Below are 14,622 nucleotides of genomic sequence, written 5' to 3'. Positions count from 1 at the left end.
ACAGGGCGTGCGCAGAGTTTGGGTGTGATCAGGATGTGGGTGCAGCCAAGGCTGCCCAAATCCTCTTAGCTCTGACCCCTGAGACAATCGAGATGCTCTGTGGAGACAGCTGTTCTTTTGTGCCTGTGACACAGCCCTGGGTGTTGAAGGGAAATCAGCAAATTTAATTGGAAAGGAATAGGAAGGAGCTGGTAAGAAATTCTGCTTCACTAAGTGCTCAGAGAAAGGGATTAAATTACTGAAGGTCTGAGGGATAGAGGAGTAAACTTTAAAGGGAGGGACCAAAGACAGAGCATTAAACTTTAAAGAAGGTGTTAAAGACTCTCTGTTCTCCTTTCATATGCTGCCATCACTTCTCCATCATGTGGGGCTCATTGCTGTGCTTTCTCCTGTGGCTAGGATGCCCAAAGCAGGTATCACGTGGGCGTTTGCTATGAGAAGGGCCTCGGAGTGCAGCAGAACCTGGCAGAAGCAATGAGCCACTACCGACAGTCAGCTGCTGCAGGGAACAGGAGCGCTTGGGAGAGACTGCAAGTGTTAGAAGAGGAGGTGGAAGGTACCGTGGGCAGTGGGGGAAGAGGGTGTGAGGGACTGCACAGAGCAGTGACCCCATAAAAGTGGGGCCCACATTGCCAGAGGAAGGGTAACACAGGGCCATGGCAAAAGGAGTCGGTTTTACTGCAGGGAAGGGGAGCACTTGTCCTTTTCAGTTCTTCCACTTCTTACCAGCTATTTCCAGTTGAGCTGAAGTGGAGAAGCTGTTCCCGTCGTATGATGTGTCATTAATACCTTGTTTTAATGTACTTTCAGATGTGCGAACAAAGCCTCCATTCTCTTCTGGAATGAGAACTTCTTCCTCTAGCCCCTGTTTCTGGGCTGTTAAGTGTATGCCTGCAGGCCTCCACGCCACCCAGCCAAGACAATCTGCCCTGCCCCACTCCTGGAGCGCAGACGGGCTCCACATGATGGTGCTCGGCGGTGCAGGATGGAGACATGCCCTCGGAAACAGGGCAATGCCACTGGAACTGCAGTGCTTGCAGCCCCACCACTGCTGTTACTAAAGCAGTCGGTAAGTGAAACAAGCAGGCAGAAGGGATGGCAGCTCTTCTTAGTCTGTGTGGAGGTGGAAACGGGCTGGCAGTGAGTGGAAAGAAAAAGCTTTCTGTTAATGGAACAGGAGCCATTTTTAAATAGCAGGGTTTTGAGAATAAACCTTGTGATACCTCCTATGCCACTGTGTCATCCAGCCCTCTACCTTCCAATACAGGGATGTTTCGTATGCTCCTTAATTTCTGTACAGAGCTACGTATGGACTCCCACCATGCCACGGTGATATGATTTGGGGCTATAATTTCAGTAGCCCTGCACATCTTGCACATGGTCCCCCAGTGAGGTTTGCAAGCCACCATATAGTGATGTTGGCAGGTGTAGAGGAATTATAGAGGACTATATGAAAAGTTTATTTGTAAAAAGTTTGTAATGATTGGTAAACACATGAGGTATGAAATGTTAAAAAGGAAAAAAAAGGGGGAATTGTAGAGGAATGAAGCTGGGTTAATTAATATTGATAACATACAGCTGTGGGCTGGCTTCAGGGGCGGTGGGTTGGCTGATGTAGACAAGGTGCAGCTGTGGGTGGTTCTGGGAAGTGATTGGGCAGCCAAGGAAGAGGGAGGAGGAAGAAGCAGAGAGAAGAGAGATACTGCATGCCCTGGCTGAGGAGAAGGCAGCAGAGGGACTGGCATGAAGAGTATGTTGGTATGAGATGGTAAAAGACCTTGTTGCAGCTGGCTGGTTTGGAGAGTGCTGCGACAGGCAGGTAACTCTGTGATGGGCCTGGTCTCCACCTCTGAGGCAATTTGATCTCACTTCAAGGCTAGCTGTTCCCCCAGCAGCTCTGCTACCAGCTTGTCTCTGCCTGGCTGTTGTGGCAGTTTAATCTGCCTTCAAACCTGTGCAAGCAAGACAGTGAATTGTGGTTATTAGGGCACAGTTTTTTTGTGGGCTATTGCTTATGGATCCACCTGTACTAGTGAGAGTAATGGCTGTCCTCAGCCATCCCGCACCATTGTCAGTGTCCTTCGGCCCCCAGTTATTTTTCCTCCGGCTCTGGCAGCGAGCTGCTCCCATGGGTACACCCCTTTGAGTCACGATGAGCAAGGTTTGCTTCAAAATTTATATTGTACATGTTTGCTAAGCACGCCAGCTCATTTTCGCTGAAGTGGATAAGGGATGCTCCCAGCGGGCAGTAACCACTGTCAGGCAGACAGCGGCAAGCAGCTGGTATGATAATTTCTTCCACTGGGGCAGCTGAATCCGGAAAAAGACATTTGTCCACACCAGTTTAAACTGGTTCAAGGGCATCTGTACAAACTGCCCAGCTTCCTGTAGCCATGGTGCTCTGGTGCTTTGTGTGGATCAGACTCTGAAAAACAAAGGCAATGGCCCCATCCTGAACTTGCTGTGGTCTCCATTTAGCAAGGGAGGGGCACAGCCAGAGCTCAACACATCTGATTGTTCTTCTTACTCTGGTCTCTCTTTCTGCTCAGACCAAACTTTCTTAGACCATTTCCTTTATCAAGCAGGATACATGTAGCAGGAAATTCCTCGGGTGGATTTCCTATTCTGTGATAATCCACAGCATGCTTACGCATTGGTCAGGACAGGACGGGGTAGGTGTTGGGGGGGCTGAAAGCAGTTTGCAGAATCAGGAAGTTGAACCAAGAGAGAAGAATGTGTCTCCTTTTTAAGCTGCTTATTATAATGTATTTTTGTGTAAAGATTGTCCTTTGACAGGCACATCAAAGCAAATTTCCAGAGGAAGATGTGAGGTTTTGCTGTGTATTTGTCCTCTGTGTGTTCCCAAGATGCAGAGGAATCTCATAAGGCTGCATCTCCTCACAGTCATAGATATGCCTCCCTCGTGGTTAGCACAGCTGCAACTCAGTTAGAATTTGGCTCATTGTCATTGTTTTGGTGCAAGAGCCTGTTTTGTTTGTGAAACAAAACAGCAAGATATTTCTGTTAGCAGCGCAGCAGCATAAGCAAGCTCGGGCAAACCCATCAGTGTCATTTATTGCCAGAGGTGGGGTCATCTGTAAAGCTCTTTGGAAGCTCCAAATTCAACAATGGATATTTTGGATATTGAAGAGTCTACCTGGGAAATCTTACTCTGTTGCTTTTGTCATTTGGTCCCAAGAGCAGCAAAAAGGGATAACTTTCCCATTTACTCTGCTTTAAATTATCTGTATAATTGTATGCTGCTGTGGTTTGTGTGTGTACACGCTAAAAGCAGGGCACTGTCACTTCTAGGTGTATGGAAAAGGAGCGCAGGTAGGACACTCGGGATGCTCCAGGATCATATCTGCTGGGTTGTGCTGCCTGTTCTTTTTCAACTTAACAGCAAAATGAAAGCCAAAAATATCACCCAAAAGTCACCTGATGCGGCAGCCCCACCAGGAGCAGATAAGCTTTGGAGAAACCTGTGTTGTGAACGGTGGTATCTGTGGTGAAGTCAGTGCAGTATTTTTAATGTAAAGATGGTGAAGATAAGGCAAGCAGAGGAGGGGCTGGCAGTCGCTTCTCAGCCTCGCTTTTGTAGTCACTGTAGCAAGCAATGACATCGTGCGCTGCTAGCAGCGGAGGTGATGGCTTACCCTCATTCCCACAGCCCGACTCTCTCTCACCTGTACAGCCACTTTGCCACATGCCCCAAATTTGTTCTGGTGTTTTGTATCACAGTTGGAAGACACAAATTATGGTACAGAAGAGTCCTATGTGTGCACGATCCAGAAGCACTTACCTGCCATCCGTGCACTGCTGCGTAAGCCTACAGATGCACTCCAGATGCTTATGCCACTGTTGTCTTATCCGTTCTCTGTGAGTGCAAATCCCCTTGGTTAACACCACCTGTGTGCTTCTTCCTTTGTTACTAATATCTGTGTCTTTGTTTCCCTACACATGCTATTATCCTAAAACTGTCTTATAGCTCACATACATGCAGATCAAAGTAAAAAAACATAATATGGTTGAAGCTTCTGGCTGAATATTGCAAAACAGTGTTTTTACGCTTCCCTTTTCCCAGGTTACCTTTGGCAGGCTCCAGCCATCTGTTGTCTGCTTCTGGGCAAGGACTATGCTCCAAAATCCAATGGCCTCAAAAGAGAGTGTGGAGAAAGATATTGTGGGCACCTAATGCAGCCGTAGGAGAGATGCTAGTGCTGATTTTGGGGAGTTTTACAAAATGCCACATTCGTAGTGGTAGAACCCCACCAGCTGTATCAGTGGGAGACAACAGGCAGGTGTCTCCTTTGTGAGTTGCCATTTCAGGCTTTCTGCAGACGACACATCATTACATCAGCTATACTGCACCTTGTTCCAGAGATGGTAGTGTTAGAAAAAAACAATTTTATTTAAATAAGAACTGAGATCCTGGAGCCCAACTCTGCGGCACATTGCAAAGTCCATGACTGCAATATTTTATCGTCTGTGGTGCACTATGATCGTGTGGATGTAGCTGACTGTGTTGTGCTTGTGGTTAATCTAACAACCCCCATCCCCTCAATCAGCCTGCCCTGGGAGAAAAGGGCCCTTTGCTGCTGTGTGGCTTGAGTGTGATAGTAAGGTGGAAGAAGAGGAAAGCTAGGTAGGCAAGAACAGGCAGGTAGAAGGGAATTAAACAAGGTGAAATCAGTGATGGAGCAATTTGATGGCATGAGGCAAAGGAAGAAATGTGCCTGTGTGATCAGCCTGGATAAGGATAATACAATGACCCTGTTAAAGCACATGTGTGCACCCCGAATGCAGAAGGAAGCTCTGTCTGACTCTTATCTCCTTATCACAGCTGCCAAGCTGCCTACAGAACAGGAGCGCTGTCTTCCAGTCCAAGGCTCTTCCCGTGTGCCGATAGCTGCCGCAGAAGCCCCGAGCCTGTTTCATTGTGGACTTGGACCTTCTGGGACAAAATCATTTCAAAGAGGGTGCTCATTTCTGAAAGGAAAGTGCTGGCCAGTCTTGTCCCAGCAGCGTTTGAGTCAGCCCCAGCACCTTTGCCAAAGGTCTCAAAGGTCCTTGGTTTCTCCTGCCTTGCAGCTTCCTCATCCTGAGGTGAATGCGGAGAGTCAGGGGAGAAGACGTTGTCCTTGTAATTACTGGTGAGTGGCAAGGAGAGCCGAGCCACCCATGCTGGGTCAGCAGCCGTCAGCCTCTTGAGGGCCAGCTCTGGAGGGAATGAAAACAAAAGAACTGTTGGTGAGACCTGGAGTAGAGGAGACCACAGGAGAAAAGAGAAAAAGAAGAATTTTTTAAAAATGCTGAGAAACGAGGAGGCTTCCTGAAATCAGCTATGAGAGGACCGATTGTAAACAGGTCTAGAGATAAGCTACCAGCAGCATTTTTCAAACCAGAAGCTTAAAAAAATCAACCAAACTAGAAGTGGTTTAAAACTACTGTGCTTTTTGGGTTTGTTTGTGGGGGATTTTTTAAATGTAATAACCATTAGGATCACTTTGCTTTCTCATTTGTTGCAGCCTCAAGTGGCACTTCACTAAACTGTTAGCAAAGCCCTAGAAAGTGAGGGTTTAGGACTGGCTAAAGGAGAGATGACAATGGAAAGCTTTCAAGGGGGAAGTATTGGACAGAAAGAAGGTCACTAGTGGACTTCCCTTAAGGGTCGCTCTAGGGTGGGAATTTGCTGTAAGCAGGCATATTGAGACCAAAAAGAAAGGGGTTATTGTAAAAACAATAATAACAGAAGTAGAATGAAATTCTGGGTTATAAAATGCGCAGCTGGGTGGTTGAAGACTAGTAACAAAAAATTGAGCTATAAAGTAGTTGTTCATCAATTGGAAACAGATGAGGAGCAGTGGGAGCCTGGTGTGGGTGTTGCTGCGGGCTCGTTAGTGTGCCAGTAATGTGATTCTTCCCTGAAATGGGCAAATGAAATCATACAATATGTTGGTCAAGGTATTCCCTGTCGGCATGAAGATATATTCGTGGTATTGTTACTAGGTCTGGTGAGATCTGATTAGGGGTATTACATACAAATCTGATTACCCATCCATAGGAAAGAGGCTCTGAAAGACAGAAGTGCAGAGAAAACTTCTGAGATGAAAACAGGAGTGAGTCCAGGCTTATGTGATGGACACCCTGAGAGGTAGGGGTTGCTTCACCTAAGGAAGCAAATGCTCACTGGGGTTCTGACTGCAACCTGTCGTTATTTTGATGAGATAAGCACCGACAAAGGAAATCTTCATGCTTAAAATAGTTTTGGCAAAAGAAGTGATTATAACTGTCCATGAATAAACATATACTGGAAATTAAAGGAAGGACCCCATAGCAGGGTGAGCCTGGAATAGCATCCTCATCAGACGGCAGGAAAGGAAACGAGGGTTTTTGTTTTTTAAGGTAGAGCTTTGCAGTTGGTAAACAAGACTCCGTGATGTGGTGCACAGACGCTGCCTTCCAGCCCCACATCACTCCATTTCCAAAGCATAACCCAGAACCGCTGGGAGGTTCAAAGCGACCATCAGGTTGGCGAAACGTTTTGAGTCAGAGAGCAGCAAAACAATTAACTGGTGTCTGGTAACAAAACACAACAGTCCCAGTCAGATGGCAAGAGCTGGTGGTGGTGTAATAATTATGTGGCTCTGACTTACAAAGTGACCTGTGAAAGGAGGGTCCCCATTCTAATGCACTTATTGTGCTGCTTCCAGAAGATAAATCAATACCCTGCCAGAGCCTGGGACGCATGGTCCTCAGTCTGTGGCTAGTCAGTCACTGAGACGAGTCTCCTTCCTCAGCCAGCTAAGTAATTAATCCTTTTTCTCTGAAAAACAGCTGTGTTCTGGGGTGGGATGGGGATGAGAGCCTTCCTCAGCCAGCTAAGTAATTAATCCTTTTTCTCTGAAAAACAGCTGTGTTCTGGGGTGGGATGGGGATGAGAGCCGGGATTCAAACCTGGTGAGTAGAGAAGGGCAGACACATCACTTAAGATTTCTGTTTGAGCTGAAGCCCCAGAATACTTTTGTGTTGCTTAACTTCCAGGATTTCTTTCTGCAGTCTCAACATTTTTTCAGTCGCAGTGACTGTTCCTTAAGAGATCTCCCAAGCGTGCTGAAGTCTCATGTTTTTGCTCTAAAACATCCACATTTCTCTTCTCCTCAGTCTGCAGGAAGCTGCTGCTGCATTCTCTGAATATTTTGATGCTTCAGCTCTGGAGCAGGGCACCACAGTAGCCTGCTCGCTGTGGGGAGAGCCAACACTCAGTGGGCTGATGGCCCTGTGACCATGAAACCTTGTAATTAGGTATGTTTAATTTGACTAATAACTCTTTACTGCCTTATTTTAATGGTGTTTCGGGAGTGGGGTCGTTTTTATAATCAATAAAGTTATATCTCTCATCTGCTGCTGCGAGCACGCCGTTTCACTGCTGAGAGAGAGGTGTTAATAGACGGTGCTGAGCGTTCAGCCCACAGCTCGATGCTCACAGCATAAACAACCCGAGCACTGGCTGGGACAGATGAGCGGCGCAGTGCCCCCGCTGCGAGCAGCACAAAGGCCCAGCCAGCCTCAGCCAGCTGTCAGGGTACTCCTGAACGCAAGCAGCGCTTCCTTCCTCGCTCAGGATGCAGGTCGGCTTCTCTGTTTGTGTTTGGGAGAGAAGGAAGGAGTCCAGCAGCTCCCTTGTCTGCGCTCCTTTGCCTTTTTGGGAAGGTCCGGGCTCGTGGTGAAGGTTTTTCACCACTGAAACAGGGCAGCCACTTTTGCCATGTCCGGTGCACCACACTAGCGTAGCCTCAGCACGCACCACTGGTGGTCACTGTGAAATTCCAGTAATTTGGCAAAAGGTGTGGGGGGGGTGTCCTATCAAATCCAAGAAACATGGGAGATGGCACTTCATGGATATGTCTCACCAGAGCACAGATTTTCTAGGATGCTGCCTGTCTGGGCAGGACTGGATCTGGATGGACATGCTGAGCAGGGCCACCAGTCCCTTTACTGGGGCCAGCGCATGTCAGTATACCCATGGGATGGAGCTGGGCAGCCTGTCTGCTCCCTGCTTTTGGCTGCGGGAGCTTTAAATCTGAGGAATCTTGTAGCTCGTTTCCTTTGTTTGCTCCTTACTAGCATAAAAGGGCAGGAAGGCAAACGGAGAGAGGCAGTGTGGTTCTCCCTCTAAGTAAGAGCACAGCAAATGCTCAACTCTGGAATTAAAACAACCCCAGCAGCAAACCTAAATGAGTTCCTCTTGCTGTGGAGGAGCACAGAGGCTCCACAATGAAATTTCTGCTACAGGACGTGAGTCAGCCCAACTCTTTCAAATTGAAATACCAGTAGAAGAGATTTTTAGAACAAATCAATAAAAGGAACATGTAGGAAATGTCAGGCCCAGATGGTATTCACCCCAGAGTGCTAGAGGAACTCGGATATGAAATTGCTTGGTTTATTAGCTGCTGTTCATTAACTACTGCTGCAAATGAATATGGTATCAGAGGAAGGGAAGGTAGAAATTGTGACATAAGTTTTTAAGCGCATGAAGGTGAATCTGGTGCAGGCAGATTCGTAGAAATCATTGTAAGCGAGACTCAGCCAATAGCAGAGTGCCTGCCATTCAGACAAGAACTGATATGGCATTTGCAGGGTGGGGAATTGCGTTTTGCAAATTTGTTGGCATCTTTGGAAGAGGTGAAAAGTCCTGGCTGACAGAGGACACCTGAGCTTGCAGAAGAGCACCAGCCAGGCTCGCAGGGGACCTGAGCTGTCCCTGAATTAGCAGCCAGGTTCTGTTAGGGACTAATAGATATTTGAGAAGCGAGGGTAGGACTGAATAATCTCCCCCACAAAGGGAAGTCATTAGTGGAGTCCCAGAGTATCCATTCAACATAGTGATAAATGACATGGAGAAGTGGATGGCATTGGTGTTGACTCCACTAAAGCACCCAACAACATAAAAGCGGAGAGTTGCTGATAATACTGAGTGCCATGAGCAAAAAGTGGCTGGTGGATTTCTGAGTCACCAGCTGTTGAATAACTCTCATGGGGGGTGACATGTCACGTATTGATGACACCCCCATCACGCAGAGGAGGGATTTGGGAGTCACCATGAACAGCAACAGAGCTCAGCATGGAGCTTGGGCAGAACAGGAATGAAGAACAAACCAGAAGACCTTAGACCATTGGTGTAGATGTACCCTAAACACTGCACACATTTCTGGTCACCACATCTCAATAAAGATACACTAAAATTAGTAACAGGTTGGTCACAGGAGAGGAGACTGGACTGGTTCAGCCTGGTAGGAAACAAGAGTTTGATGGTGCTCAAAGGGTGTATAACATCTCCAGGGACTTGACAAGGACAACTCTTCCCCTTTCCCACTCTGCATGAACTAGGAGACCATGAAATGAAGGGTCTCGGGTCAGCACAGCACATGGTTGAACTGGACTGCACCCCTCCGCAGTGACAGAGGCCGACCTCACAAATCAGCTAAACAACAGCAGATACATCCGTGGGAGGAAGGAGCTACCGAGAGCCACTAAACATGAAGAAGTCCAACGCAAAGCTCAGCAAGACCCTTTGCTGTAAAACTGCCTGGTACCAAAAGCATAGGATGCTCCATACATGCTGTCCCGGCACCTGCCACTGTCAGAGGCCCCCCTAGGAGCCGGTGTGCCCCGGCTCGCTGCAGCCAGCCAGGTTTATCTTCTGAAGTGGGGTTAGTGTGTCATTTGAGGAGATCCCGCTGTTGGAGCCCCCCCACCAGCCCCAGTGTGCTCCTAGCCGCGTGGGCACCTCACCTGCCTGCGGCTCCAGGAGGGTCTCCAGCTCCTCTCCCACCAGCTGCTGCACGGAGAGTTCAAACCCACTCTCGGAATCGCGGTCCTCTGCCTCGCTCTCGCCGTGCCCGCTGTCCTTCGTGCTCAGGCAGTCGGTGTCCAGCCCCGCGGCCCTGCCGCAGGGACCAAAGCACTCAAGTCACACTTCAGCTCTCAGCACAACCCCGCGCCACCGATTACTGGGAAGGTGGTTGTCTTTATCCCCCACAAATTGGCCCAGAGGTGGGGTGTGGGCATCCTCTCCGTGCATCATTTACAGTACCAATGGCATAATCATTTCAGTCCCCGCCAATTAATGAGTTTTGGCTTTACTTGGTGGTTTGGGTTTTTTTAAACAGCAGATTGAAATGATGATGAGAAAGGTGGTGAAAGCTTTGTCTGCCCATGACCTGGGCAGGTGAGGACAGGGGGACATGGCAAGGCGGTGGTGAAGCCCTGGCATCCTCAGGAGCATTCACCCAGAGACACCAACACCATAAAGACCATAAAGTTTGTCTCTGGGAACACCGTCAGCACACAGTTGGGATCTCTCAGTCCTTCCCATCCCTGCTAGCAGCACCTCCCTCACCAGCCTCCTGGCACAGGGACAGATGCCCCAAACTTGTCACCAGGCAACAGCATCTCTAAGAAAGTACCCAGAGACAAGAGAAAACTCATCCTTGTGCTGCTGCCTCCAAAGCTGGGACCCTCTGTGCTCATGAGTGCACCTCTCCATCGCACTTGAACACACTGGTGTTCCCCTGGTGAGGGCAGGCAGATGGTCCGTGGCCATGGAGGAGCTCAGGTGACCTCGCCCCAGGGAGGAGGCAAAGAGCAGCCCTAGGAGGGAGGTGGATACCAACGGGGAGCCAGGACTAGAGGAGCACATCCATCCCCTGAAGGGAGGACCTACATCCCCAGTCTCAGGTCAGCAAAACTGGGGACAAGGTTTTTGCCTTGTGTGCTGCCCTGGTGTCTCCTGCCCTTGGAGGCTCTTAGGGCCAGTGGGGCTGGCAGGGGCAGGAGAGACACAGGGACACGGGGCGTGGGGAAGGGAGGGCTGAGAGCCAGCCTTACCTGCTGCCGTTCTTGGCCGTGTATTTGTTTCCCCTGTGGTTTGTTTTGGGCTGGAACTGGCCCTGGTGCAGCAGGGAGAGCAGCTGGGAGATTTGCTGTAAGGCAGGAAAAGCCTGTTGAGCCCCGACGATCGCCACTCAAGCTGCTTCCTGCCAGGACGTCCCCTCCGAGCCCCCCGGCCTTTTTATAGCGTTTCCTCCTCCCGCAGATGGCCCAGCATCCCCATGCAGGGGGAAAAACAAGCGGCTGGGCAGCCCACCTGGCCCCCGTGCCTCCCCTGCGCGGTCTCTGCCGGCCATTCCCTCCCGGGGGAAGCGGGCACAGGGTTGTCCCCTTCTCCCTGAAACAGCCATCCTCCACCCCAGCTCCTGGGGTGTCCTGGTGGGTGTGAGGAGACCCTGCCCGTGGTGGGGTGGCCACTGGTCCTACCCAGCCCCTGCTGCTGGGGCACCTCTGCCCAGGGCTGGGAGAAGAGAAAACCAAAGACCATCAGGTTGCACATTCCCACCGCCCCAGAGTGTGCAAGACCTGGGCAAGGAAGGATTTGGGGCAGGGGCTGGGGGGCTGGGGGGCTGGGGGGAGGGGAAGGGGTGCACACCTTCAGCAACACACAGGGCAGCCCCTACCTGCACCGGGGGCGACTCCATCGCAAACTCCCCAGTGGGGCTCTGCTCCGCCAGTGCCACCAGTGACAACCGGACCAGGCTCCTGAGGATGTGCTGGTGGGGCTGTGGCTGCCCAGGTCCCCCAGCACCCACGGGCTTGCTGGGTGGCAGTGGGGGCTGTCCCGCGGGCCCCTGCAGTGGCTTCACCAAGCTCTTGCAGTGCGGTGGTGCATCTGGGGGACTCACAGCATCTTTCGACGGATTTTTCTGTCTGTGGGGTTGGCATGGTCGACGCTGCAGGATGGGCAGGTTGAAGGTCCCCTGCTGCTCATCTGAGTCTTTTTGGGTCCTCTGATTTCTCAGGGTCCTGTAGAGAGTGGGGGTGAGGTGGAGGGGAGGCTGTGGGGAACCCCCCGGCACAGGGGCAGCTGTGCCGGGCAGATCCTCCTGGCAGGGACGGGGGAGCTCAGCCTCCTGGGGCCGGCCCCGGAGCAGCGGGACGAGGTGGATGTCGGTCTTCTGGATCTGCCTGTGCGGCTTCTTGAGCTGCTGCTGCCTGCGGGCATCCTCTGCCTCCCTGCAGTTGTATGCCATGCCGTCCTTCTTCTCCTTCTTACGCAAGGACAGGGTTAAAGCCAAAAGGAGAAGGCACCCGCCCAGGACAGCAGCCAGGCAGATAAAGACCACCAGGTACGGGCTCAGCCAGCTGGGATCCTGGGCTGAGATTTTGGAGAATGCCCCCTGATGCCGGAAAACTAAGTGGACCCGAGCCAGGCTGTGCAGGGGGATGTCCCCCTTGTCACTCACCCGGACCACCAGCTCCTGCTCGCTGCCAGCAAGGCTGCTGGCGTTGCTGGCATTGAGGAAGACCTGCCCCAGGAACGGGTCCAGGATGAAGAGCCCAGCATCATCCCCACCCACCAGATCATACCGGAGAGCCCCATTGATACCAGAGTCGACATCCCTGGCCGCGATGGTGAAGAGGAAGGGAGTGCTGGTACATGACACATTGGTCACTGCTGCAGTCCCTTGGGTGCTCCCATTCCCAGGGACCACCCAGAAGCACCCCGTCTCTGCATTGACCAGGACGGACAGCACAGCTGTGCCTCCCACCAGCGCTGGCGTGGTGATGACAGGTGCGTTATCATTGCGGTCGAGCACAGCCAGCCTGATGGAGACGTTGGATGCCAGCCGGGGATGCCCACCATCCTCAGCGGTCACCAGGAACTCCAGACTCCTCTCCTGCTCATAATCAAAAGCTTGGAGGGCAAAAACATCCCCAGTGGTGGGGTCAATTGAGACCAGACCCAAAGCAGAGGAGTCCGGGATGCTGTACGTAATTTTCCCGTTGAAATCCAGGTCAGGGTCAGTGGCACAGACCGTGAGCAAGAAGGCAGGTGCTTCACTGTTCTCAGCAACAGCAACCTCATAGGCAGCCTTCTCGAAGGAGGGGGCATTGTCATTGACATCGCTGATGCAGATGGTGAGGTGCTTCAGCACGGCCAAGGAGTGGTCACCCTGGTCCCGCACCACCAACGTCAGGTTGTACTCGGCACGCAGCTCCCTGTCCAGCGTGGTGTTGGTCATCAGCATGTAGCTGTGGCTGTTGGTCCTCTTCAGCCTGAAGTGCTCGTACCCTTGACTGAGGGAGCAATGCACTTGCCCATTGCTTCCCGAATCAGGGTCGCTGGCCGTCACCAGAGCCACGAAGCTGTCTTTGGGGAGCGCTTCCGAGAGCACAGGCGCCCGCGCGGCCCAGGTGACATGGACATCAGGAGCGTTGTCATTGACATCCAGGACTTTGACCAGGATCTTGCAGTGTGCCGGAATGGGGTTTGCACCCAGGTCCCGGGCTTGCACATCCAGCTCGTAGGCATGGGTTTCCTCGTAGTCCAGTGGGTGCTTCAGGAAGATGCTGCCCGTGCGGGCGTTGATGCCGAAAGCGTTTAGCACTTCCAGGGGTGCATGCCTGCTCAGGCTGTACTCGATCTCCCCGTTGGGACCCTGGTCGGGGTCAGTGGCTGTGACCGTCACAAGGAGGGTCCCGGGCAGAGCATCCTCCCGAACCTCGACCGTCAAAGAGCTCTCTGCAAAGACGGGGCTATTATCATTGGAGTCGAGAACAATTACTTTAATTAAAGCGGTACCTGATTTTGGTGGCTCCCCATGATCAGCAGCCGTCAGCACAAGGTCGAAGGAGGAGTGCAGCTCCCGGTCCACTTCTTTAACGACAATGAGCTCTGCATGCCTTGTCCCATCAGAGCTGGAGACAACCTCCAGAGAAAAATGCTCACTGGGGGAGAGGGTGTAGGAGCAGTGGGCATTGGGGCCAGCATCAGCATCCAGGGCTCGATCCAGTGGGATCCGCGTCCGCAGGGATGCGCTCTCTGACATCTCCAGCTCCAGCTCGGGCGTGGGGAACTGTGGCGCATTGTCATTGATGTCCAGCACTTGCACAGCCACATGAATCAGAGCCAGGTTTTGGTTGGCCAGCACATCGAACGAGACCCAGCAGGGATCACTGTGCCGGCACAGCTGCTCCCTGTCCACCCGCCCAGCCGTGCTGAGCACCCCATCCCTGCTCCCCACGTGCAGTGGGAACCTCCCGGGGGTCTCCATCAGCTGGAAGGCATCCACTGTCTCGCCACTCTCGCCCTCCTCAAAGTGCTCAGCCAGCGTCCCTATCACCGTTCCCAGTGGCACTTCTTCAAACACCCGGTACTGCACCGTGAACGTGGCCACCTCCTGGGCATCGGCAGAGAGGAAGAGGTACCACCACAAGGCTGGGAGATGGAGAGCGGAGCGGCTCAGCAGCAGCATGATGCTGGCAAAGCCCAGCACCCCACTGCCCCGGCCCGCTGCTGTGGGCTTGCCCGCCTGCCGCCGCATACCCAAACGGTCCCTACGGCGACTGCACATCCTTGGCATCCTCTCCCATCTCCAGGTCCTGTGGGTGCCAGCCACCGGTTGGAAAGGAGAAAAAATCCTGCGTGAGTCTGGCGGCTGTCCCCCACGCTGCCATCATCAGGGGACAGCCAGGAGAGCCAGTTGTTCCCCAGGCTGAAAAACTCAGCCCGGAGCAGAAGGGACTGTCACCACCACTGCCTCAGCCGGGGAGCAGCAGCCA

General features: G+C 52.0%; 2 protein-coding genes across 5 annotated transcripts in view; one reads left to right on the top strand and one right to left on the bottom strand.

Moving 5' to 3' along the window:
* The window catches only part of DELE1 (DAP3 binding cell death enhancer 1), a 20,536-nt gene extending 15,318 nt beyond the window's left edge, over positions 1-5,218 (top strand). For 2 of the 3 annotated variants that reach the window (XM_037398520.1, XM_037398519.1), the window contains 3 exons: positions 400-556; positions 811-1,069; positions 4,844-5,218. In XM_037398520.1, coding sequence (XP_037254417.1) covers positions 400-556; positions 811-1,061 — 408 coding nt within the window. In that variant the 3' untranslated portion in view covers positions 1,062-1,069; positions 4,844-5,218. Of the gene's footprint in view, positions 1-399; positions 557-810; positions 1,070-3,741; positions 3,880-4,843 lie in introns of all 3 variants that reach the window. The other variant, XR_005105918.1, reaches the window with a different exon arrangement.
* Positions 4,388-14,622, bottom strand: PCDH12 (protocadherin 12). 2 transcript variants are annotated; one of them, XM_037398518.1, is made up of 5 exons: positions 12,427-14,622; positions 11,517-11,862; positions 10,891-10,985; positions 9,796-9,947; positions 4,388-5,220 (listed from the first exon to the last, which is right to left on the bottom strand). In XM_037398518.1, the coding sequence occupies exons 1-5, from the start codon at positions 14,421-14,423 to the stop codon at positions 4,856-4,858; spliced, it is 2,955 nt and encodes a 984-aa protein (XP_037254415.1). In that variant the 5' UTR covers positions 14,424-14,622; the 3' UTR covers positions 4,388-4,855. The 2 variants fall into 2 exon arrangements, with proteins under 2 accessions (XP_037254415.1, XP_037254414.1); XM_037398517.1 differs by having other exon boundaries at positions 11,517-14,622.

Source organism: Falco rusticolus, chromosome 8 (assembly GCF_015220075.1).
Source record: "Falco rusticolus isolate bFalRus1 chromosome 8, bFalRus1.pri, whole genome shotgun sequence".
NCBI classification, from domain to species: Eukaryota; Metazoa; Chordata; class Aves; order Falconiformes; family Falconidae; genus Falco; species Falco rusticolus.
This window is presented reverse-complemented; position numbering and strand designations above follow the sequence as displayed.

Bases quoted from the DNA above. Each gene is read 5' to 3' on its own strand.
- PCDH12 (XM_037398517.1), bottom strand. From the start codon at position 14,423: ATGCCAAGGATGTGCAGTCGCCGTAGGGACCGTTTGGGTATGCGGCGG. The intron at 10,986-11,516 runs GTAGGGGCTGCC...CCTGCCTTACAG, and splicing joins TGGAGTCGCCCCCGGTGCAG to CAAATCTCCCAGCTGCTCTC. The intron at 5,221-9,795 runs GTGAGGTGCCCA...CATTCCCTCCAG, and splicing joins CCTCCTGGAGCCGCAGGCAG to AGCTGGCCCTCAAGAGGCTG.